The 26,395-nt window shown below is 37.7% G+C and overlaps 2 protein-coding genes across 8 annotated transcripts in view; one reads left to right on the forward strand and one right to left on the reverse strand.

The window, feature by feature from the left end:
- The first annotated feature begins 832 nt into the window (after positions 1-832).
- On the forward strand, positions 833-7,886 carry SETD9 (SET domain containing 9). Of its 3 annotated transcripts, none has more exons than XM_035014451.1 (6): positions 833-960; positions 2,407-2,834; positions 3,979-4,102; positions 4,371-4,486; positions 5,596-5,701; positions 7,397-7,886. In XM_035014451.1, the coding sequence occupies exons 1-6, from the start codon at positions 863-865 to the stop codon at positions 7,482-7,484; spliced, it is 960 nt and encodes a 319-aa protein (XP_034870342.1). In that variant the 5' UTR covers positions 833-862; the 3' UTR covers positions 7,485-7,886. The 3 variants fall into 3 exon arrangements, with proteins under 3 accessions (XP_034870342.1, XP_034870343.1, XP_034870344.1); XM_035014452.1 differs by having other exon boundaries at positions 2,407-2,774; XM_035014453.1 differs by lacking the exon at positions 5,596-5,701.
- Positions 7,887-12,710: 4,824 nt separating this feature from the next.
- MIER3 (MIER family member 3) overlaps positions 12,711-26,395 on the reverse strand; it is a 38,574-nt gene continuing 24,889 nt past the window's right edge. For 3 of the 5 annotated variants that reach the window (XM_035014454.1, XM_035014456.1, XM_035014458.1), the window contains exons 8-13: positions 24,919-25,070; positions 22,555-22,636; positions 20,825-20,919; positions 15,676-15,803; positions 15,450-15,592; positions 12,711-15,344 (exon numbers count right to left, since the gene is read on the reverse strand). In XM_035014454.1, the coding sequence (XP_034870345.1) occupies positions 14,887-15,344; positions 15,450-15,592; positions 15,676-15,803; positions 20,825-20,919; positions 22,555-22,636; positions 24,919-25,070 (1,058 nt within the window). In that variant the 3' untranslated portion in view covers positions 12,711-14,886. The remainder of the gene's footprint in view (positions 15,345-15,449; positions 15,593-15,675; positions 15,804-20,824; positions 20,920-22,554; positions 22,637-24,918; positions 25,071-26,395) is intronic. The other 2 variants (XM_035014455.1, XM_035014457.1) reach the window with 1 other exon arrangement.

The following is a 26,395-nucleotide window of genomic DNA, read 5'->3' on the forward strand; positions in this document are numbered from 1 at the left end:
AGTGGTCCCTTGTACTGGATGGACAACAAAGATGATTACACTACATGATAAAAATTTTAAAAACACTGGAAATATATATAAAAACTTTTTTTAAAGTATATTATTATAGGTAAATATTTTACTAGTTCTTTTGTGCCTTTTAAGTTTAGAGACCATAAAATCACTTTCTTTGAATGCCATTTATTAATACATCCTGGGACTGATTTGACCCCATTTAGCATATCAGGTAAATCTGCAGGATGCCAATTGTTTACCAACATCCTGTATTATATTAGAGTGAAATAGAGACTTTGGCAGATATTCTTTCTCTCCTTGTATTCCTTTTTGGAATTGAACAAATTAGTCCTAAAGCCACCTGCCTTTACCTGAATTTTCACTAGGTCCCACCTGTTTTCTTTAGACTTTTGGTTAGGATTTCACCTTCACTCTCAGGAAAAGAAGCGGAGAGCAGTCTCCGGCCTGAGGAAATGGCACCAACACATTTCTTAATAAACACTTAGGGATGTGAAGATACTTGCAAGGTCCTTGTAGTTTGCATCCACTGGAACTAAGCGGGGTCTAAACTTGTCCTAAGCGGGTGTGGGTGTAAATACACGAGCGAATGGAGAAAGTAAAGGGGAAGACAGGGCTTCCCCCAGCTCTACGCACCTCTGATTCAGCCAGCTGGGGTCAAAAGGGAGCAGCACGGACGCCGCCGGCAACAGGCTCCAGCGGAGTACCAGGGCCCCGGAGCACCGAACTGAAGGCGGAGAGCGAGGAGGGGCGGGACGGCGTGGCCTCCGCTCCTCCCCGGGCCGGGGCGGGCCCGAGACCGCGACCCACCTCTCCCGCGCTGCCTTCGTCACAGCGCCGCGGGACAGCCATGCTCGGCCGCCTGCTGCGGGGCCTGTGGCAGCGATGGCGCCGTTACAAGTACCGCTTCGTTCCTTGGATCGCGCTGAACCTAAACCACAACCCGAGGTGAGAGGGCGAGACCGGCAGAGCAGGGCCACCTTCTTTCAGCCCCACGACGCCACCCGGGCCGCTGGATCGGAGGCGAGAGGGCCCTCGGTGGGCGGAGCCTCCGGCGAGCGGAGCTTCGAGCGGACCGAGCTTCAGGCGGGCGGAGCTTCTGGCGGCCCGGGGGCCCGAGGCGGGCGGGCCCGCGGTGGGTGGAACCCGAAGGGGGCGGGGCCCGAAGTGGGCGAGGCCGAGGTTGGTGGAGTCCGAAGAGAGCTGGGATACTGACGAGGGCGGGGGGCCTTAGGAGGGTGGGGCCTGTGGCCTAATCTCCCATGGTACCCCGCGCTGCCAGACTTGCGAGGCGGGCGTTGCCCGCGGGCGGAGGCGCGTGTTCTCTTTTGGAGGTCGGTGCTGACCCGGGCTTCTGTCCCGGCAAAAAAGAAGAGGCTTTTGAAAAAGAACAAAGCTCTTAGGGCGTGAGAGTGCGTGGTCTTCTCTCCGCTAGGGCATAGTTAGGAGCTTGAAATTCCTTAGAGAAGCCAAACCGAGGTTTATCTGGTGAAAGCAGCCCAGCCTGGCTGTGAGGATAGCAGCTTGGACTGACGCATAAAAAGGAGCAAAATGCCACTGAAAGCACGTGGGCGTGTTGGGTTTAGAATAGTCTTTGCCTGAAGACCGGGACCTAGCTGCGTGGGTGGCCGGGGAGTCAGTGTCGTTGCCGGCTCTAGTAAGTGGCGTGCTAGTGATCTGGAAGAAGTTCGCGTAATGCTCGCTGAAATGGGCACACTAGCGCCACTGAAAGCCAGTTAATAACCAGAGAGCTTTTCCAAAGTTTCATTCGGCGGAAAAATGAACTCAGGGCCATCCTTACTATAGAATTGTGAGGCGGGAATTGCTTTCTTCTTGTTAAGAATTAAAAAAATACCATTATGCAAATAAAAATGATGCAGCCATTAAAGAAGTAGGTACTCCCTGGAGAGAATGTGACAAAGTGTATAATGTTAAATTTGTCTTTGAAATTACACACCTATAAAAAGAGCCATTCCAATATGAGGATTCTTACGTGATGTTCACATAATGGCTCTGTATGTAGTGGGAAAATACTAGCTCTGTTTCAAACGGCTTATGGCTCTCCCACTTAACAGCTTTAGGATGTTGGGCAAGCTCCCCAACATCTCCAAGCCTCAGTTTCCCTGTCTGCAAAAAGGAGATAGTGAATGTAAGGACCCAACAGCATTTGGTACACTTAGAGCTTTCACAAATGTTGGCTATTGTTAACATGGGTAGGTATTGTCCGGAGTTAGGTCACTAGAACTACCCCCAAACAACTCTTTTCTGAACGTCTTAGTTTCATCGTATTCAGACACGGGAGAATAATCATCATTAAGGCCAGTGACTCAGAAGGCATGAAGCCTGGCTTTTGTCAGTTGAAGGGTAGTGAACAGAAACTTTTCCTGTTTTCAGGACCCTCCGATATGTTCCAGAGGAATCCAAAGACAAAGTTATCTCAGATGAAGATGTCCTAGGAACATTACTGAAAGTTTTCCAGGCTCTATTCATAAATGATTTCAATAAGCAATCAGATATCTTGACTATGCTTCCAGAAACTGTTAAATCAAAATATCACGACCTACTGTCAGTTCAACATCCAAGGGTGAAACCGCTTGAATACAGACATGAACAGCAAAATACCTTTAAACCAGAAGAAATTCTTTATAAGACATTGGGTTTCAGTGTTGCCCAAGCAACTAGCTCATTGATTTCTGCGGGAAAAGGTGTCTTCGTTACCAGAGGATTGGTACCAAAAGGCGCGGTTGTATCTATGTATCCTGGTAATGGCACAGTTAGTGCTTTGCCAAGAGTTTCCTATTTATCGACTAATATAAGTTCAAGTAAATACATGGTCCTGTAATCCTTCGAGTAAGGGGTTGAATTGGAAACTCAGATTTCCACAGATTTTTAAATCCTGATTTGGAAATTAACCATAAATTATTTTATGTGTTAGAAAGCATCCTTGAGTATTTGTTGGGATAAATGCACTTTTAAGGAAATTTTTGTAGTTAATGTTTAAATGTGGACTATAGTATGGCCTACTTTGATAAGATTAATTACTTGGAAAGCACTAGAGAATAAGTCAGTTGGCTTACATAATTGGTAACTAAAGGTAAAAATAGTATGGGTTAAAACAGGAAAGACAGAATTTAAACCCATAAATCACTGGACAAAGACCTTCCTGCCATTTCTACACTTTGAAAGTAAAGCAGCTTCTTTGCAAAAAGGTCATTGACTAGAATGTTCAGGAGAATATGTTATTTGTTAAACTAATGATATTATTTGGTGTAGTACAAAAATGTGTGAATGTTTAAGTCAGACCTATATTTTCAAAAAGTCATTCTGCTATTTTCTAATTTTACATCCTTAAGCAAGAAAGTTGGTTTTCTCCTACACAACTAACCTAACTCTGTAAAGACTAAATAGAACAAGCCAGCAACAAATGAATACTGAAACAAATTTCATAAAATAGCATGCCTGGAACATAGGACAGGCCCAGCAAATATTTATTTTGTCCTTTAGTCCATTGCCAGTGAAAGGAGAAACAACCTGAATGTCAGACTCATTTATTCCCATTCTGTCTGCATTATTTTATCGGTTATTAACAAAATACATTTCTTAAAAGGCTTTTTAATAGATGTCAAATCACAGCCTACTTTAAAAAGCAAAACCAAACCAAAACAAAAAAACCCCGCAACTTTGTAAAACTGAACCTCAAATGTGGTGTTCACATTTTAATTAACCAAGATAGTCACATTTTATTTTGCTGTGTGAACAAGTTGGTCCTCCGCTCCTTACTATTGAGCACTCTTCAAAGGAGGAAAGTAGCCAAAGAGAATGTGATAATCTAGACTGGAGGTGAAATATTAGAAAAAAGGTAGAGAAATTAAATTTCTTTCATGTTATATATATGTTCCAGAGAAAGGTCCTTATGATGTTTATGATTTTTACATGTTGCTGTGTCTTTATCTTATTGTATAATAGGTACAGTATATCAGAAGTATGAGCCAATCTTTTTCCAATCCATTGGAAATCCATTTATTTTTAGATGCTTGGATGGGGTACTCATTGATGGAAATGACAAAGGAATATCAAAAGTTGTATACAGGTAAGTTAGTGCCCATGTTCAAATTTAATAGAGGACCACAGCAAAATGTTTATGACCACTAGCCTTTTTATTTTCAATAAAAATCTGTTTAAGCAGTTGCTAAGTAGCCACTCAGTTGCCCTATTGACTAGATAAAACTTCTTTAAGAAAAAAAAACTTTTTTAAAGAGAAACTGGACTTGTCAGTTCTAGGGTTAATTTTGTACTCTTGGATTTTATTGTAAGATATAAAAGAATAATCCCTTAGCTAATTCTTTCACCTGTTTCAGATCTTGCAATGGAAGGGATCGACTTGGTCCTTTCAAAATGAGTGATAGTACATGGCTAACATCAGAAATTTGTAATCCACTGGCTGTAGGACAGTATGTCAACAATTGTTCAAATGGTAAGTTGGCATCATGGGTCTGTGAAACAAGATATAAATACAACAGTGGTAATTTTCCTCTTTTGCCCTATGACTGAGTGCGAGAGGCAGTTAAATTTAACATCTCAGCTATTCAAAGCCCATAAGTAAACTATAACATTGTGGGAGCAGATATCAAAGAACCTGGGGAAGTAGTGATACACATTAGTTGAATAACTTAGTGTTTTTCTTCTGGTTTTGCAATAAATATAGGCAATTGATAACTGCTCTTCTGATCATCATTATTTTAGCATTTTTTTTTTTTTAAAGATTTTATTTATTTATTTGACAGAGAGACAGCGAGAGAGGGAACACAAGCAGGGGGAGTGGGAGAGGGAGAAGCAGGCTTCCCACCGAGCAGGGAGCCCGATGCACGGCTCAATCCCAGGACCCTGGGATCATGACCTGAGCCGAAAGCAGCCGCTTAACCGACTGAGCCACCCAGGCGCCCCTATTTTAGCATTTTTTAAATAGTTAACTTAGAAACCATTCTGTCAGTGCCTCGGTAGAGCCTAATAGGTTAAACTAGGCTGGTATCCCCTTTCTGTTGCTGTGTGCCTGAGTCACTTACCTTCCCATAGGGCTTGACTTGCCCAAAAGTTTAAATTTGATCTGGCTACATTTAGCATAGGTTTTGGTGTTAGGGAGTTGTGAACTTGAAACCTGACTCTTCTACTTAACCTTTAACCTTTCTGAGCCTCTGTTAATAATAGGGGCACCTGGGTGGTCAGTCCGTTGAGCATCCGACTCCTGATTTCAGCTCAGGTCATGATCTCAGGGTTGTGATATCGAGCCCCAAGTCGAACCCTGAGCTGGGCTCTGAGCTAGGCAGGCAGTCCGCTTGAGATTCTCTCCCTCTGCCCCTCCCCCCACTCACACATGTGCGCTCTCTAAAATAAATTTTTCAAAAAGTAAATAATAAAATACATATATTATATATATATATAATCTAGTAATGCCTGGAACATAATAGTGATTATTTGAGCATGTTCTTCTAATTTAGAAAACTACACATCAAGTGACGTAATTCAGTACTGTTTTCCACGACCTTATAAAATGACTGTTACTAAAAATTATATACTTATTCCTAGACAGAGCAGCTAATGTCTGCTATCAGGAATTTGACGTGCCTGCAATTTTTCCTGTAGAGCTGAAGCAATATCTTCCGAACATTGCATACAGCTGTGACAAACAAAGGTTCGTTTTTTTTCCTCTCTCCTGTCTTATGCTGTACTTAAAAAAACACATATTTTCTAGGGTGCCCGAGTGGTTCAGTCAGTTACCGACTCTTGGTTTTGGCTCAGGTCATGATCTCAGGGTCCTGGGATCGAGCCCTGTGTGGGGCTTCACGCTCAGCTGCTCGGCGAGGAGTCTGCTTGTCCCTCTCCCTCCCCCCTCTGCTCCTCCCCCAGCTCCCGGGCCTCTCTCTCTTTCTCAAATAAATAAGTAAACCTTTAAAAAAAACACAACTTGGGTAATTTTTTTAGTGAAAAATTATGACTTAAATTTTGATTTTCATCATACCTGAATGTGTTAATGTAGGCTTATTTGAAATTTAAAATTTTCCATTAACCTAGCTCATTCTGCTTCTTATTACCCATTTTTATTCTGTGTGGTACTTAAAAGAATCAACCTTAAAATTTTTTTCAAGTGATTCTGTTATTTTTCTCCTTACAAAATCTTCAAATACATTTTTACTTTAATCATTTTAAGGATCATGTTCTTCATTTCACTTGAGAGTACCCAGTTGAACAAAAAAGGCCAAATTACACTATTAGTTCTTTTGCCTATTTCACTATTAGGCTTGGAAACTTAACAATGAAAACAAGGTAAATATTCAGAAGATACATATTTGTAATGTAAGGTTTATTTTCTGCTCATTAAGTGGAAAGTCTACTGAAAGTATTCAAGTAACAATTTCTACATAAAAGTACTTCTGTAGAGTTCTTTATCAGCAGGGCTATAAGAAGGTATAATCATTATGTTAGGACAGTTACTAGCAAACTGTACTTTGTATGGGCCCCATTAAATCGTCCTTTTAAGATGAATGAGATTTAAAACTTAGACTGTTTTCTTTACTTAAAACTTGAGAACTTCTCTGTCTCTATTCATGTGTGTTCCTATAGCTAACAGTTGGGGGTTTTTAGCCGTATACTCTGGAGTATAGTGTCGTTACTGTTCAAGTATAGGAAACGTTAACTGAGTAGGAACATTGAAGGTTACATATGTCTTACAGTGTCCATAAAAGTATTTTTTTTAATTCCAATTTTTTTCTTTTTTTTGAGAGGGAGAGAAAGAGAGATAGAGGATGGGGAGAGGGAGAGAGAGAATCATAAGCAGGCTCCATGCCCAGTGTGGAGTCCAACACGGGGCTCGAACTGACAACCCAGAGATTAAGACCTGAGCAGAAATCAAGGGTCAGATGCATTTAACCGACTGAGCCACCCAGGTGCCCCAAAATTCCAATTAATTTTAAGTAATGTTTCCAGCTTTGCAGAATCCAAAGATACAAATTAATTTTAAAATGTTAAGCTATAATAAATGTCATTTTAAAATGCTTTTTGTGATACCAGTTTTGGGAGCCTGAACATAAAAACAACATATTCAGAAGAACTCGTCAGTTGTATAAAGTTAACTGATTTGTGCTCTTTTTAAATGATATGGAATAGACATAATGTACTTTACCTCATCAGGGAAAATAAATAAATAAATAAATAATAAAATAACTCCATCAGGGATAAGAGCTATTTCCTCATAGAAGGCAAGTAACTAGGACAGTAGTAAGAAATTTGAGTAAAATTGTGTCTATAAAATCTATATTGGTTATATTAAAAAATGAGCTTGGATCTGTTAATACTTACACATTTTCTATATTTTTCTTTTTGTTTTCAGCCCACTTCGATGTGTCATTCTTGTAGCGCTCAGGGACATCAAACAAGGAGAAGAGCTTTTCTCAAACTACTATACAATTGTCAGCTAACTATGAACTAGAAATTAGGTTTTCTGCTATTGAGTTCATTCTAAATGTTTTTTGTTCATCATATCTCTGAGTTCTACCTATACAACAAATATTTTGAGGCCTAATTGGAGTGGGAATTTTTTGTTTTTATTGATACTGTTTTTATGATAAAAGCTCTTTGCTTCATTACAATTTCAAATTGTCATACAATTCCGATCTTAATTGGCTTTCCCCTAAATATACAGTAGCTTATTAAATTAAAACCTACTGCCTGAACTTAAAATTTCAAATGTTCTTTTATTTTGTATATCTCTGTGGTGGTTTATAAAATTCCAGCCAAGCCATCATCATTTCTTGCACTGTTGATTTGTACAAACTTCTGTAAAAACTGTATTTTTATGTAATAAACTAAAGCAAAAAATATGTTGTGTTGTCATGAATTGTGTGTGTGTGTGTGTGTGTGTGTGATTTAAGGATTGTTTTAGCTAGGTAAGGGGGAATTGGAATTTACTCTTACTTGAACATTCACACACATACACAAAGTTTAAAAGAGTGAGAGAGATGGTTTTAGCATGGAAATAAAAGATAGTGGTGGTGGGAAAGACACGGATTCCCATTCTCTTATTTCAGTGGGGAGTGCTGACATTAGTGATGCTCCTGGCCTCTCTCTCCATCTGTTGGAGGAAGAGTGATTTCATGAGATTCTCTTTGGAGAAGAACTAGGCACCCATGGCCCAGACCCCTCTAGTTCCTTCTCTGTGGGCTGCCTGCCCAGCCAATGACAGTGAGTCTATTCAGAGGTGGAGTATTAGTGAGCTGACCTGGCCACAGCTCTGAAGCCACCTTTCCCAAAGAGTTTCACTCATAATACTTACTTTGATCTCCATCAACCTGACTCCTGCATCTAATTCTCAGTTCCAAACTTGGATGGAGAGGAGGGTGTTATTTATTGGACTCCTCAAATCCTAATGTGGAACCTCTATAGCCAGATTTTAACCACCTAAACTGCTACATTAACAGCTTTTCTCACTTCATTTATTGCAATTTCAGTAGTCTCCTAATTGCCTTACCTGTTTCCACTCCTGCTGCCTTTACAGAATGGATCACCAAGAAGGGTTCTTGTAAATGTAACTCAGATCTTGACCCGCCTCTGCTCAAAACCCTCTTATTACTCCTCATACAGTGGAAGAAATGCCCAAGTGCTTCACATATATGATAGAGCCACTCACTACCTTTTTTTTTAAAGATGTTTTATTTATTTATTTGAGAGGAAGAGAACACAAGTGGGGTGAGGGTCAGAGGGAGAAGTAGACTCCCCACCGAGCAGGGAGCCCAATGCGGGATTCAATGCAGGACTCGATCCCGGGACTCCAGGATCATGACCTGATCCGAAGGCAGACGCTTAACAACTGAGCCACCCAGGCGCCCCACTCACTACCTCTCATCTCCTGCTTATTCTACCCCAGGCGAATCTGCCTCCTAACCACTCCTGGAACCTGCTGGGCACACTCGCAATTCAGGCTTCTGTTCTAGTTCTCTGTGCATGCTGAGGTCTTCCCCCAGAGAGTCACATGGTTCATTCCCTCCCTCTGTCACCTTGCCCCACCAGCCTACTGAAATTTACAATCCCCAACTGCCAGCCCTTAAAATTCCCATTACACTTTCCTTTTCCTCTATCAGATTTATCATGTATGGATAGTAAATGTACATTTGTGACAGAATCCAATTCCTTTTCTCAGCCTCACTTGTCCTTTATTTGTGTCACCAAGATCCTGGGAAAACAGGGAAACTAATCTTATTAAAAAAAAAAAAAGCCAATCTGCTTAACCACTTGACCAAGAAGATCCTGTTACCCAGAACCTTAAGTAAAATACAGAAATACCTACTCCTGTGGACGTATTTGATGGGCTAAGGTATTTAGGATTGAACTCTTGCAATGTAAATAAATTTAAAACTAGTTCAGGAAAAAAAAAATGTACGTTATATAGAAAAAGATCAAATATGATAAAATGTCAATTGCTCAATCTGGATTTTTCTTTATTCTGTTAACTTTTGTCTTAAAAAGTTTTTCTTTTAAAGCTAGGGGCAATGGGGATTAACATAAGAATAAAAACAAAAAAACAAAAAAATACAAAGGGTGACGCCTGTGCACCCACCCAGGATAGCATAGAAGGGGAGTTGGGAAAAGTGTGGTCATCTCCAGGATTGGGGGTTGGTACAAATGTGAATATTAGTTTAATTAATAATAAAAAATAGTTATTTTTTAAAAACAAAAAACAAACAAAAAAATAAAGCTAGGGGCAAAGTCACCATTAGCTGAAGGGTAATTTATGTCTTCAAGCTTTTAGGGAATACCTACTATGTGAAGGGCCCTGGGAGAGTCAAAGAATAAAATATGTTCCTGCTCATAAAATGCTCGTGGTGGAATATAAAGCTTTCCTAGTATCATGATTTGGTCTGCACTGGAAGGGCGAAAAAATTTTTTTAATGTAACATAGATATTTTACAACAGAACCATCTTTCTTACTAGATTAACTGTTTAGATTTATAAATGGCTGATTTCATTTCTGACATCCTGAAATGCTTTTATGAGTTCTATACCAGAAAACAACTCCGTGAAGAAAGGCCTTACCTCTGTATAAACATCTCATCAAAACCGAGTTAACACAACAGCCTGTGTGTCTCTCGAAAATGAATGTAAACTAGTGTAGTAAACCTAGGAACACATGAGCACTCCTGATCTAGAACCACAAATTCCGTGCCCGTGCCCGTGCCCAGCTTTGTCAGAGAGTCTCCACAGACACACAGAGGAAAAGGATCAGAGAACACCTACCTGGATGGGAAATGGTAAACAGCGATACGTCCTAGGGATGAGGACATAGTGTATATAATGAAAAATCCAACCTACAGATTCTTTGAGAAATCAGAGAAGCAGCAAGCTCAAAGCCTATCATTGATGGCAATTATGGCCAACAAGGGTAAGGCCTACAAGTCACGAGAAGCTCTGCTCCCACAAGGCTCTCCTCCCTCCCCTAAAAGCCTCAAGTACTCCGCAGGTCTCACACGGTACGAGGCTGCTCTCTTGGCTAGAGCTAAAACGCTGGTGCTTGTCCCCACCTGAAGGCACTTCTGTGTATGTGTCCACCACAGAGGCCTGCACATTAAGGTTCTGTGGGGTCTGTGCATGAAGGAATGTAGTTTTAGACAAGTAACCAAAGCAGAGGAGTCAGAGTATTTGCTTTCATTTTATCCTCTTCGTGTCCTTGTATAAAATCTGGACCTTATATGCAATCTGATCACTGCATATTAAGAATGGACTAGATTCTCTCTCCCCCTTCTTCTGCCCCTCCCCCAATAAATAAATCTTACCAAAAAAAAAAAAAAAAAAATGGACTAGATAAAGCTCTGCTCAGAGCAAATGAAATATGGGGACAAACTTGTGAAACTAGGCTAAGACGAGATTGTCAGCTTCAAAAGATGAAGGTTTAAAGGTATTTCTAGAGTCTACTAAACTATGAATACTATGGAGAAGACTAGTTTACCATAAATATATTCTGTCAAATAATAACATCCGATCAAATTTCAGATAACATGTCTTCCTAAAAGACAAAGTTACCTAGAAGAGTGTTTAAACATAAAAGACATTGAATAAATATTTACTGAATTAAACTAAAAGTGTAACAAGCCTCACTTTGGGACAGCTGTTTTAGTACAGATGAAAATCTGTTGTAGAGGATTTAAAGAAAATTTATCTACCAACTTTGTCACTTACCTATCTTATTTACAATAGCAAAATCCAATTGAAAAGTGGTTAAGTATCTACCCATGTGTTATAGCTTAAGATTTATTTAATAAGTATCCAATTATGACAAATACTCACACGAACCAAGAAAAAAAAAGATTTCCAGATTTTTATTTCTGGAACTGTACACCAGGTATTAAAGTACAACAAATACAAAATAATGCTCAAAAAAATCAGTGTTTATGTACAAATATTAAAATCAATGCAACAATAGCAACTTCCTCTTGAACATCTGATACTAAAACTTGTTGTGATTGTCACTAATTAATCTCATACTCACAGGGTACTTATTTCAAACTGGGACAACTGGAATCACTGGTCATCTAAGAGGAATTTTAATATCTACCATATTTAACAATAAAACTAATAGTTTCCTCCTTTTAGTGAAAAAATTAAGAACTTTTTAAAAAACATAGTAATGTCAATATTTTTATAAATTATTTCAATTTCCATTTGTAGGCAATGTGCTTTGAAACTCTGGGCAAACAATCTCCTTGGTGGTCAGGTTTATTCATTAGTTTACATTCAAAGTTGAAATATTCACTAGAGACTTTGGTTAAATTAAATGGTATCACTATGCTCTATTAGATCTGATGTTCTCAAATATTTATGACCCTCAATTTTAAAATTAAAAAGGAAACAATTGCACAATTCTTTGACCTAATTGTACACACTTTAGTATTGTTTAAACAGTATTCTACATCCTTCAAGTAAATTCAGCAATTGACCATGACAAGAGGAAAACTAAACATTTAAAAAGCTAGCATGGAAAAGATGAAGTACGACTAACAAAAGTAAAGTATTGCTATAATCACAGCACCAGTTACACTTCTAAATGAATCCGCTGTCCTCTTCAAATTCCCTGTACATAAAAGATACATCAGCCAACAATGCAACAGCTCACCATGGATTTTTGGTTTGTTCATAAGAAAATAATGCGGCAAAAGAAAAAAAGAATTTATCACAGTTTGTTATAAGAATTGTGCTTAACACTTGATAATAAAGGCATTATTGTTTCTTCATGAAATTGCAAATCAGTAATTTTCATGCTCTCAAACGCAATTCTTCTAATAAACAGTAACAAATTCTCTGTTAAGATGCTTAACTGGAGGAAAAAAACAACCCAGTAAACCCAGCGTTCAAAAGAAAATTCAATAAATAGCTATTTTACATGGATAAAGTCATAGTGGTACAATTTATGAATGTCACATCAAACATGCACAAAAATGGTATTTATACATGGCAGAAGCAGTCAGAAAATATTGAATTAGATCTAAAAAGATATGAAGAATTTACATATATATACAAAAATCTTGCAAATTATTGCCTCATTTTAACAAGGAATTAAAAGTAAACGTTACCAGCTAGTTAGCACTCTCTAAGAGGCTAAAATCAGAATGACATTTAAAAATCTATTTAGCTGGAATTTATTTTTCTCTCATATCATTTTCTGGATTTTGGTCAAAAATCTTTATTTAAATAACTAAAGTGTCCATTCAACTTGCTGATAATCAAAACTTTAGATAAGAAACACTGTTTCCATCTTATATCAAGATCCCAGCAATGCATAGATAAACTGAATATGTTACTGCATCAGCTACTGAGAATGGGCATGTTCATTTAAGTGCAACTGGTATTAGCATTCAGTCATCTTTGTGTAAATTACTTTAGACAAACCAGCCACTGTAAACCCAGAGTGAAAATCAAAGTTATAACAATGGAAGATTATGGCCAGTATCTTACTAAATTATAAAAGGTATACTGATTTTTAACAGAAGAAATAAGGTTCAAAGTTTAGCACAACACCACAGCAATAAGAAGCTGAGAACTTGGATAAAAATATCTGAAAGCAACACAGAGCCCAGGCTACCCATTATTTACTGTGTGCATACAGGAATGCTAGACTTTAGATGTATAAATTAGAGACTGATTTTAAGTTATTAATTTAACTACTTTTGTCCACTGTGCTAAACTAAATTTTATAGTAAATATACTACTGCGTAAACACTTCAAAGCAATCTTCATTAAAACGCTGCAAAGAAAAAATAAGAATACACATCATCCAAAACTAAGGATGTCATTGCAGTTCACAGTTTGTATAATAAATACCCTCCCTTTCCATCACTACTAAGGTCACTACAACCTATCTACTCGTCAGCACAACCTTGAAGCGACTTATTCTTACAAATATGAGCAATGCAGCCAAACATTTAAGTTTTTTGCAAAGCAAGACAACTAGTAGAAATTGGAAATTAAGACGGTGCCCCCCCCCAAAAAAAACCCAAAGCAAAATTGTCTTAACTGAACTATAAAAGCAAACCTTATTACACCCTAATACTGTATTACGTATTGTTTGAATTCACCTTTTAACTTAAAGATGCATATCTAGAGAGCAAAAATGGCCAAAGCTTAGGACAATGGCTTCTCATTCATGATGTCTGGAATAAAAATAAAACTGAGTTTGAGATGCATCTGAACGTCTATCTCTTTTTAAAACTTAAAGTGGTAAAGTACCATTCTATTTCAGATAGAAACTCACATTTTTCTCACCAACTGTTCAAGCTAAACAAAAAAGTTTAAATATACTTCAAGGTTCTACTGCATTAAGTGTAAAATCTAGAAGTCCCTCCAAAATATTAACACTTTGAACTGCAGTGCTACAAACAACTTAAGAAATGTCCCAAAATGTAAACCATTGAGTGGCAACATCCTAGGCTTTGTGAGTCAGTTGCCTCAGGATAAACTAAATTATCAATGACCAGTATGATTTTCACAATTATAATCTTGACAATGGTGGACAAAACCCCAACTGAATACCACATCTTCAAATGCCAAATTTTTAGCCAATAAACGAAGGTACACAGAACTCTTCCCACAGTAAAATGACCGATTCTGTGTAAGGTAGCCCTGGTCTAGAATTTTAAAACAGGATCCAAGCAAGCGTCTTCATAATTTGCACGCAGTTCCTCGTGCTGGCTTCCATAAAGATGGACTTGCTGTTTTGTAAACTGAAGTGCTCTAGTTGAATAACATGAGAGAAGTTTCCGTTTTAAAAAAATCCTTGCATGTTTGTGCAGTTTAAAGAAACCTACCCCTGCTTTTATTTAATTAAGAAAATAAAACCAAAAAATGCTACATTGAGCAGGGATTGGGATCGGTACCTGTAAACATTGTTATTCCACTGCATCCATTACGGCAAAAGGAATTTACAGAAAAGAAGCCACTCCATTCAGTTCAGAACATCTGTGCTGGTTTTGAGCTGGTGGCCTCTGTCTACAGGTTTTAAAACTGGGAGTGAGGGCAGTGGGGAACAGAAAAGAATAGAAAAAGAAGGGAGTGGAGAAGAGGTACTGGGGGATGAGGAAGAGATAAGCAGAGCTTAAAGCTGCACCACAGAGTTCAATCTTAGTTCCCAACTCTGCTGATCATAGTTCATTTCCACATTTATGGATTGAAAAATGAAAATACTCTTGATAAATCAAGATATAGTTCTATACATACTGACATCACTGATGTCATAGTGAAAAGGTTCAAACTTCCAGTGAAAGACTAAGCAGACCTGACCCTTTCCTCAAGTTTATTGGTACTGCACACCCACTGCTTCTGGGCCCCCCGCTCCCGTCACTCAGAGGGAAGAGCGGCATGCTGATGCAGAGCATGGGCACTGATGAAACCATTGGTCTCGCTGGCAGACAGACTGCCAAAGTCAGCCACAGAGACGGCCATTTTGGCACTGGTGATGTGATGTGTGTGGTTTTCAAAGTCCACACCCAAATTATTTACAGAAACCTCATTCATAAAGGATTCAGGAACAGCAATGCCCATTTTCAATCTCTTTGCCGGTCTTTCTGACTCTTCACTGCATATGTTCATGGGGTTTAGCTCCGAGTGATAAAATCCAGTCTCAAATAAATTAAAACAATCACTTTCCCCATTGCTCGGCAGGGTGAGTAACTCCTCTGTTACGACAGGCACATGATTGACTTGTCCACGGGGTGTGTTGCCCAGTGGAGGAAAGCTATCATCCAAACAATTCACATCTGGGGGGTTGCAGACGGTTGCCACACTGTTGGTCAGAGCTAAAAAGAAATGGAAAATGGTTTAAGGAAGTGGTCCCATGTCATGAAACAAAGATGACACAATTTTGCCGTAGGCTAACAAACACAAAAAGATGCTCATTTTACCTGTCAAGTCACTGGCAGTGAAAGAGTTGAGAATGTTCAGCTGTTGATCAGGAAGAGGCTCAGGTCGATTAGAAGTTAAGGCTGAAGAATTTACTGTCGAACCCAGAGCTTCTGTTTCATCTACCAAACGATCCATATAGTCCCTGAAAAACATACCCCAGTAACTTCAAGACTGCCTATCACAGTTAAAAACAGAAGTCTCTAAAGTCAACCCCACAGTACTTACGTAACTCCAGGGTGATGGTTATATCGTTTCTTTCCAAATCTTGTCTGTTGAGCAAAGTAATCATAACGTTCAGATTTCTTCCACATATAGTAGAATGCTACACATTCAGCAACTGTTCTAGTTCTCACCTAACAAAAAAAAAAGTTAAAATTTTAAATAGAAACCAATAGACCCAACCCATTTTTCAGTAACTTCTTTTTTTAAAGATTTTGTTTATTTGACAGAGAGGGCGCGTGCGCACCCACACAAGCAGGGGGAGCTGCAGAGGTAGAGGGAGAAGCGGACTCCCCAGTGAGCAGGGAGCCCAATCGGCCTCGATCCCAGGACCCTGGGATCATGACCTGAGCCGAAGGCAGATGCTTAACAACTGAGCCACCCGGGCGCCCCACCTTTTTTTTTTTTTTTTTTTAACAACACTGTAGTTTCAATCCATGGGTCTTATTTTCTATCCTCCCAATTATAAATTCTGAACATTTAATAGTCAAATGTCATTACATTTACATTTTCAATAATAAGGATACCTTCAAAAGTTCAAGGTTTGTTATTTAAATCAGAATCTATTCATTTATAAAATGTGTATCCAGAAATGATCTTACACCTTTACTGAAAATCTTGAAACAGTGGCAACCTTTACTTTTCCTCACTGAACTCTCACTGTGATTCTGACAGCAGCAGCGTCCCTCTTAACCCTGAGGGGTCCACAAATGGGATTCACTGGCATCTATTAAATCCCAAAATTATATGCAGGTATACTTTTCTGGGGAGAAGGGCTGCAGCTTCATCAGATTATCAAAGGGTTCCATAATGCAAGAGAGATGCAGAACCCTTAGAAAAGGGAGCCGCACGCAACTGCATCTGCAGTTTAAGATGATTTGTTACCTAACGGCAGGGTGTTTTCCTTCAACATGGGTTTGGTTCACCACTCCAACAGAGTTTGGTAAAAACAACAACAAAACCATAAAATCTGAGCCTTGCCAACGTGGCTCCACATCCAGACTAGGGCTGCTCAAACTATATACAGCTACAGGTATGAGTTCAGACATACAGACAAAATTCTGTATCCTTATCTAATAAATACTTTCTCCACTACTTAATCAGTATCCAATAAAGAAGTTTCAGAGTCTCTATCCTGATTAGTGAGCATGACATGAGTTCATAACATAAGGAACAAGCTTTTTAAGCCAAGAAATAAAGTATACATTTCAATAAACATCATACAGTTTAAGTCTTTGTGGCAAACACAGGCTTTCTGGGGACAGAGACCTTTCCTGTCTTATTCACTGATGTACCTCTAGCACTTAAAACGTCTGGTAAATGGGAGAACTTAATTATTTAGGAAATGAATAGATTTCATAAGTCATTTTTGCGCAAAACTTATGTTTTATTTTGATTTGAACAACCCAGACTTCTTGAAAAATGTTTTATCTACTCATTAAATTAAATACTTCATCTCATCTTTGAGAAAACACTAGGTTTTCATACATACAAAAAGGCACTAAACTATTCAACATCTTACTGGAAGGTCTAGCAAATGCAGCAAGACAAGAAAAAAATAAAAGGTATACAAGTTGAGAAGGAAGAAATAAAACTGTCTCTGTTCACAGATGACATGATTGTCTAAATAGAAAATTCCAAGAATCAGCAAAACATTCATGGAACTAATAAATGATTATAGCTAGGTTGCAGGATACAAGGTTAATATGCAAAAGTCAATTGCTTGCCTATATACCAACAGTGAAAAACCAATACTGAAATTAAAAAATACAATACCATTCACATTAGCACCCAAAAATGAAATATTTAGGTACAAATCTAACAAACTACATGCAAGACATACATGAGGAAAACTATAAAACCATGATTAAAGAAATCAGAGATCTAAATAAATGGAGAAATATTCCACATTCATGGGTAGGAAGACTCATGGCTGTTAAGATGTCAGTTCTTCCCAACTCAACCTACAGCTTCAGGGCAATCCCAATCAAAATCCCAGCAAGTTACTGGGTAAGTAGTGACAAACTAATTCTAAAGTTTATATGGAAAGGCAAAAAAACAGAGTAGCCAACACAATATTGAGAGAGAAGTACAAAGTTGGAGGAATGACACTACCCAACTTCAAGACTTACTATAAAGTTATGGTAGTCAAGACAGCGGTCTACTGGCAAAAAAAGAGACAGATTAACGCAAGAGAATGGAGAGCCCAGAAATAGAACCACACAAATGCAGTCAACTAACTTTAATAAAGAGTAAAGGCGATGCAACGAAGGATAGCCTTCTAAACAAATGGTGTTAGAACAACTGGACATCCGTATGCAAAAACAAAAAAAAGAAAGAAAGAAAGAAAAAGAAAGAGAAAGAAGCTAGACACAGATCTTAACAACTTTCACAAAAATAAACTAAAAATGGAATATAGACATAAATGTGAAATGCAAAACTATAAAGCTCCTAGGAGAGAACATAGGAGAAAAGCTAGATGACTTTGGGGATGACAATGACTTTTTAGATGTAACACTAAAAGCATGATCGGTAAAAAAAAATCTGATTAGTTGAAATTCACTAAAATTAAAACCTTCTACTTTGCAAAAGACACTGTTAGGAGAATGAAGAGCCATATAGAGGGAGAAAATAGTTGCAAGACACACATGTGATAAAGGACTATTATCCAAAATGTGTAAAGAGCACTTAAAACTTTACAGTAAGGCAACAAACCACTCAATTAAAAAATAGGCTAAAGGCCTTACCAGACACCTCACAAAGAAGAGACACAGATGGCAAATAAGCAAATGAAAAGATAGTCCACATCTTATGTCATCAGAGAAATGCAAATGAAAACAACAAGATACACTACACAACTATTATTAACAGCCAAAATCTAAAACCCTGACAACACCAAATGCTGGAAGGATATGGAGCAAGAGGAACTCGCAGTGCTGGTGGGAATGCAAAATGGTAAAGCCACTTGAGCAGACATTGTGAAGGTTTTCTAAAAAACCAAACATACTCTCACCATAGAATCCAGCAATCCCACTCATTGGCATTTAGCCAAAGGAGCTGAAAGTCCATGCAAAAACCTTCACACCAGGTGTTTATAGCAGCTTGTAACTATCAAAACTTGAACGGGACCACGATGTGCCTCAAGCGGTGAATGGATAAACTGGTATATCCATACAATGGAGTAAAAAGAAATGTGATAAGACATGCACTATTATCAAGCCATGAAATGACACGAAGAAACCCTTAAATGCATAAGTCAAAGAAGCCAATTGTATTAAAAAATACAATACCATTCACATTAGCACCCCAAAAATGAAATATTTAGGTGTTTAGCCAAAGAAGCAATAAAGGCTACATAGTATATGATTCCAACCATATGACATTCTGAAATGGCAAAAGCATAGAGACAGTAAAAAGCCAGGTGTTGGGGTAGGGCTGGAGGAAGGGAGAGAGGAATAGAATGGAATTGGTTGTAGTACAAGGCATTTTTAGGACTGTGAAACTATTCTGTATGATACTATGTAATGGTACAAATCATTACACACTTGTCAGAACCATACAACACAAAAAGTGAACCATGGACTTCAGTTAATAATAATATATCAATATTGGTTCATTAATTATAACAAATGTATCACACTAATGTAAAATATTAATAATAGTGGAAGCTGTGTATATGGGGGAAAGGGGGCATATGGGAATCCTATGTACTTTCTGATCTATTTTTCTGTAAACCATAAATTACTCTAAAAAATAAAGTCTATTAATGAAAAAGAAAAAGGAATAAAATATTGACCTACCCACCTAAATACTTCAGAATCTTATGTTCCTTTAGGATGAAAAAAGATAATAATAAACCATACTCTAATGAAACTTAATTATTCCAAACTATTGGAATATACACATTCACACACACTTTTTAAAAAACTCACTTTACTTTTTAGAACAGTTTTAGGTTCACAGCTGATGTGAGCAGAAAGTACAGAGTTCCCACATACCATCTTCTGCTCCCAAATATGCACAGCTTCCTCCACTATCAATTTCCCACCACAGTGGTACATGTTACAATCGATGAATCTACACCCACACATCTTTATTACCCAAAGTCCATCATTTACATTAGGGTTCACTCAGGTATTATACATCATATAGGTAATGACAAATATATATTGACATATATCCACCATTAGAGTATCATACAAAATAGTTCCACTGCCCTAAAAATCCTCTGTACTGTGCCTATTCATCCCTCCCTCTATGATAAACCTTGAAACCACTGATCTATTTACTGTCTCCACAGTTTTGCCTTTTCCAGAATGTCATATAGTTGAAATCACACAGGAGATAACCTTTCCAGATTGGCTTCCTTGACTTAACAATATGCATTTAAAGGTCACCTCATGTCTTTTTGTGGCTTAATAGCTCATTCCTTTTAGAACTGAATTATATGCCAGTGTTTGGATGTGTCACAATGTATTTATCCATCCACCTCAAAGGACACCTTACTTGTCTCCAAGTTCTGGCAATTATGATTAAATGTGCTATTAACATTTTGTGTGGATATAAATTTTCAACTCTTTTGTGTAAATACCAATGAGTACAACCATTGGATCATATGTTAAGAGTATGGTTAGCTTTGTAAGAAAATGCCAAACTGTCTTCTAAAGGTGCCATACTATTTTGCATTCCCATCAGTAATGAATGAGAGTTCCTGTTGCTCCACATTCTTGCCAGCATTTGATGTTATTAGAACACTTATAGTTGGTTTTAGTATCAATGTTTCTTCTTTCAGCAACTGCAGTTCTGGCTGCTAAAGAGAAACATTTCTGAGGCCACAAACATCTGAATAGCTTAGAAAGAAATCAAAGTCAAGGAAAACGGGCGAAAAGTAAGACTACCTAGAAAACAGTCAATCCATTCTCCATGAGTACAGTGTAACAACTACGTATGTCAAAAGGTAGGTGAGTCCTCTATCAGCCACCCCACAAGCAGGCCGGGGCCAATCCCAGTCACGTGTAAAGCAATATAAGAAATGCTAACGTCAGGAAAGCATTAACAAATTCTTCCTTTTTTTTCCCTACCCAAGTGACTTAAAACTTATGTGCTTCTATTCACTGTCATTATTAAGCAATCTGTACTACTCTGCCTAACTTACCTTATTCTTCTGTATAAGATGAAAATCTTTTCCAAAAAGCATGAGTGCATGTTCAAAGCTCCGGCATTCTTCTTCTGTCCACGCAGTCATTCCTTCTAAAGAAATTAAAGAAACTTCATTGGCCTCAGAGCTCTTTTATATGAATTGCTAGTTTACTTTCAGTATGTTTCCCCTATAAAAGGCCGTTAACTATCCCTCTCTCACAAACACACGCGCGTGCACACACACACACACACACACACAGTTCTGTATGCAGGGGATTTCCGTTAGGATTACCAAAAGTAAGCACAATACAATCTTATTTAAAAATCAACAATACCAAAATATAAACACTGGGGTTTTCTCCTCTACATGGAAGGATAAGAATGTAATGTTTTTCTATAATTTATACGCATTGTTTTTCTGACTTTTTTAAACAATGAGCATATATTTTTTCAAATTAAAAAAAAGGTTATTTCCTTTATGACAGAAAAAAAAGCCTCATTTTGATATTATATCAAAACCATAGTGCTTTTAATTAAAGACCATAAATAATCAATACATATGTATTTAAAGTCAGTTTGCAGAGTACTACACTCTGGAAATCCAGTGGGAATAAGAAACAGCCCATGCTCTCAAGACTAAATCCCGTTTAACTTCTCAGAAGACGCTAATGTGAGTGACCTCAAATCTGTTTGGGGCAGAGGAAACCTGAAGTCCTTCATTCGAAGACAATGGGGACCAGGTCCCCATCAAGAGTAGTCCACCACAGGGTCGCCAGGGTGGCTCAGTCATTAAGCGTCTGCCTTCAGCTCGGGTCATGATCCCAGGGTCCTGGGATCGAGCCCCGCATTGGGCTCCCTGCTCAGCGAGAGGCCTGCTTCTCCCTCTCCCACTCCCCCTACTTGTGTTCCTGCTCTCCTGTGCCTCTGTCAAATAAATAAATAAAATCTTAAAAAAAAAAAAAAGAGTAGTCCACCATAAAGATAAAACATAGTTTGAACTAAAGTAAAAACCAGTATTTAGTTTTTGAGATTAGGAGAGCTTAAAAATAATTTTCTCAAAAAAGCAACTTTTATAAGAAAACATTTCAACAGGCTATCTCAACCTACAAGTTTAAATGTGCTGTTTTCAGCTTTTCTATTTTTCCAAATCACTTATATACTATTACTGAGTATTATTTCACTCTATATATACTTAATGAAAGCTATGGTGCATGCAATTATTTATATAATGACAAAACTACTGAAATTAAAGTTAACCATTTTCCCCGACACACACAAAACAAAGCCTAAGTATCGTAAAAATTTTATTACATGATTACTAAAAATACCTTCCTTGTAATAAATTCAATGGAATATATTATAATACATGTTTTTTATCTTTAATCTCCTTTTCATTTCCTGTTTGGTTTAAAAAAAAGAAAAAACAACTTTTCTTTTCAATGAAATCATAAAATCGTTCTTTTTAATTACTTTGGATATATTGTCATCTCTGGGGTCTGCTTTGTTCTGTAACTATTTCTTCAAGAAAGTGGAGGTGACAGGGGGGTAACTAATTTGTATTTGAACAATCTCTGGTACGTCTAAAAATAGAGGGCAAGAAAAGGAAAAAATTATTGGCTATGAAGATGAACAAAGATCTTACAAAAGTGTAATAGGACTGCTCCATCCTTTATAATACTTTGTTATTCTAATCCCCAAATGAGCATCCCCTTTCATTTCCCTCTCTTGATCCCAAGAGTTCCTCACCTTGAGATGCCTTTCCGTTGCAGCAGTACCTTTCAATTGCTTCCTTTATATTATGGTTACACTTGAGAAGTTCATATAATGCCTACAAGATAAAGAAAAAAAAAAAACACCTATCCAATAAAAATTACCAGAAATTCACACTTAACAACAGCATTAAAAGAAACAGACAAAAAAACACCAGGACTAGTAAGAGTCTTGACAAATACTGTCTGAAATGCTCTCTAAATGCAAGACATTTAGGGGTATGCTTGCCGAAACATTTAGTCTACTTAACTGTCCTGGTGATGGACTCTGGTATCCCAGGAGTTTGTTCATTTTCACTCTACCCCTCAGAAGTCATCTACCAGTATCGTTCCTTTTTTTTTTTTTTTTTTTTTTGCCAGGTCATCTGAGCTGGGCAATTTCCCTATTTTAGATGATTTTTTTCTAGTTGGGAAAAATTAGAACTATGGTCTTATTTCTTGGTATCACCTACTCCCTGTCTTTTAGAGTGTTAATAAGAGGGAACAGCAGCAGGCCTAGAATAGAAGGATGGGTACCTGCCTGAGTGACTAGGGTTTATAATGGTCTCATGGTCTACTATGAAGAGTGTCATTTTCTTAAAATTGGGATTTCTTCTCATTAAATCTGTTTGGAATTACAAATATACTAAATAGCAGTGGAGAGAACTTAACTGGAAGTTATTTAATAATCCACCTTCCCAAGTAATTTCCAAGAAAGGCAAAGATGGCTCAATATTAGTAAATCTATTAATACATCAATAGGCTAATAATCAGAACATAATCATTAAAAAACAATCCAGCTGCTAAAAAAGCATCTGATAAATCAGTATCCATTTCTAATTTTAAAAAGACAAAAACCATAATAAGTGTAAGTGGATGATTACTACCTTAGTATAATAAAGACAGCCTATATCAAACCAAGCACTGGTATTATTCTTAATGTAAAAACCTTAGATATATTACCTCCCATCAAAAGCAGGCGTCAAATCACTACCACTACCAAAAGTCTCTGAGAGTTATGGCTAATGCAGTAAGATAGTAATAGGAGTAAGAGATATAATAAATGGTAAGGAAGGAACCAAGGTATAATTCAATAATGACTTTAAGACTAGAAAGCCTGATAAAAACAACTGAAAAATTACTAGTTTCACTAGCTTGAGAAAAATTAAATTTTTAAAAAATTGGTATTTCTCTGTATTAACCGTATATAATTATTATAGATCCCATTAACAAAAGTATTAAATACACATAAATATTTAAGATATTGACAAATTAAGTTAATTAGATGCATGTGATGTCCAAACAAACAAAAACACTGAGTGATTAAAAAAGTCAAATACACAGAGAGTCAGATCATGTTCTTGAACTGGAAGGTTTAATGTTTTAAAGGTACTAATTCTTCCAAAATTAATTTACAGTTTAATGGACTATCAGTACAAAAACCCAGTGGGGATTCTTTTTGACAGCTGCAAAGCTACTCTGAAATTCAACTACTATGACTTCTGTATGTTACTTGGGAATTCAAGTCTGAATCCAACTATCTCTGGATATTCATTTCAGTTAGGATCATTGAGGCTAAAGATACAGAGTGAAAAGTATACGAGAGGGGCAAAATGATGTCAGAAGGCAAAACCAGGGGCATCCAAAAAAAAACCCTTAGTAGGCAATACTTCCAGCCCCATCCCACATACAATCAAGAGTATCCTGCAACTATAGGTACACAGTGCTTAACAAATGCTCCTAAAGCAAATTTATACAATCTTAATAGGCAATACTTTTCAACACTTCCTGAACAGAGTTCAAGAATAATCCAAAAAATACCTTTATTATAAAATCTAAAGTCCAACCATAGAGAATGTTTAAATAAGTGATATTACAGCTACAGGATGGACTATTCCGTCATCAGGAACGAGATAGTAAAGAATTCTCAGTGCCAAGGAAAATAAGTGATTCAAATTAAGATATGTGCATACACAGAGAAGAAAGGACCAGAAGAGAAAACGTGAAACAATATGGAGTAGTTATCACTAGGTCTTGGGACTTTTCTTAACCAGTGTTTTCCAAGTTTTAAAAATCTATAGAAAGAGAGATATCCAGTTCACACGTAAGAAATACCTGAATCACATATAAGAAAATCAAGAACGGTGCCTAGGTGGCTTAGTCGGTCAAGCATCTGACTCCTGATTTCGGCTCAGATCATGATCTTAGGGTTGTAAGATTAAGCCCCTCGTCACGCTCTGGGCTGGCGTGGAGCCTGCTTAAGATTCTCTCTGATCCCCACCCCCGTTCCCCCCCCCCCCCAAAAAAAGGAAAATCAAGAAGAGATTAGTTAGCTGCTGTTTCAACAGAAGTTAAAGTATACCTGTTCATTGTCCCTTGTGTGTGTTCCTGCAGATATCCTATCCATTATTTTTTCATTTCCAGTTCTTAATGAGGTCTCAACAAGGTACTCCTTAACTTTGCTCTCCAAAACCACACCAGGACGCCAAAGTAACTGGTCTTCATTTTCAGACACTGATAAAGAAAATCCCATTAACACATTAAAAATAGTGAACATACTCCTAGATGCATACAAACTGCTCTTCCTCTTCTTTGATACGCTATACACTGGGACAACTAACTTTGACGACAGCAGCAATTTGATTGTCTCGCGACCCACTGGTAAAGGTATAATTTTTTTTTTTTAACTTTATTAAGGGCCAAGTGGTCCAGGGGCTACAGCAAGCAGCTTTCTCACTGGCTGATTTACTATCCAATCAGAAGGCTTTCTATGCCTAGTGAAATCTAATGTAAAACCCAGAAGGGTGTTTTATATTCTCCTAATGAGGGGGTAAAAATAACCTGTATAAATTCTTTAATAGCCTCTTGAACTCTGCCTCTATGATGTGTATACAGGTTAAAAACTGCAAACAAATAAAACACACAAAAATAAATAAAAGCCAAAATATCTGCCAATGATGAAATACCTAAGAAAGGTAGATTTTTACTTTACTAATTTCCTCCCAAAGGGTGAATTTTAAAGGAGGATGCACATTCATCAAAAATGGAAAAGAATGATTAACAGTAAGAGAAGTAAACTTTCCAAAATCTCTTAAAGAGGTTGATACATTAATAAGCAGAGTGTCACTAAAACAAGATATATATATTATTAATGCACACATTGCCACCATACTTAAAGCTTCTACTTCACACACTAAAGTAACACAGATGGCCCAAATATTTATCCCATTGCTTCAAGTGCAATGCATTCTTCAAGTGTAGGATAAGTACTAAATATAGCTAATAAAATAATTTACTGAAAGCTCCCTATGTACCAGGGACCAGGATCAGTGCTTTATATTCACAATTGTGTGAGGCAGGCATTATCGCTCCCGGTGAGCAGGAAAGGTAAAAATAAAATGTGCCTATGAACCAGTAAGACTGACTTTTGATGTAAATTCCTCTCCTCCTTGTCATAACTGAAATAGGTAAAACAGTTTGGGTCTATCCCCTCTAAGGATAGAGAAGGTAGAGCTTCCCTCCTGAATGTGTACAAGTGAGAGAGGATTACATCCATTATGTTTAATCTAAGAACTGACGTGGCTGAGCATGTTCTGATGTCAAGGGTGTGTGTCATTTGGGTGGGGGGATGGAGAGGCTGGGTCATCTGAATATCAGCCACTGTTTTGCTTCCCTGGGACAACATCATTTCGAAAGCAGTTTAGGAAAACATTGTTATTAGGGGCTGCCAATGCTAACAACCCTAGGGTAGCCACTCTCCCCTTCCTTTAAATGGAAGATGACCTAACAGGGCAAAGGAAAAAAGAAAAACTCAGGAAGGGCTGTGTCGCTGTGCTGTG

This window comes from Mirounga leonina, unplaced genomic scaffold, assembly GCF_011800145.1.
Source record: "Mirounga leonina isolate KUSES-001 unplaced genomic scaffold, KU_Mleo_1.0 Mir_168, whole genome shotgun sequence".
Classification (NCBI taxonomy): Eukaryota; Metazoa; Chordata; class Mammalia; order Carnivora; family Phocidae; genus Mirounga; species Mirounga leonina.

Coding starts and splice junctions, on each gene's coding strand:
- SETD9 (XM_035014451.1), top strand. CDS start 863: ATGCTCGGCCGCCTGCTGCGGGGCCTGTGGCAGCGATGGCGCCGTTAC. Junction 961..2,406: donor AACCTAAACCACAACCCGAG/GTGAGAGGGCGA, acceptor TCCTGTTTTCAG/GACCCTCCGATATGTTCCAG. Junction 4,103..4,370: donor ATATCAAAAGTTGTATACAG/GTAAGTTAGTGC, acceptor CACCTGTTTCAG/ATCTTGCAATGGAAGGGATC.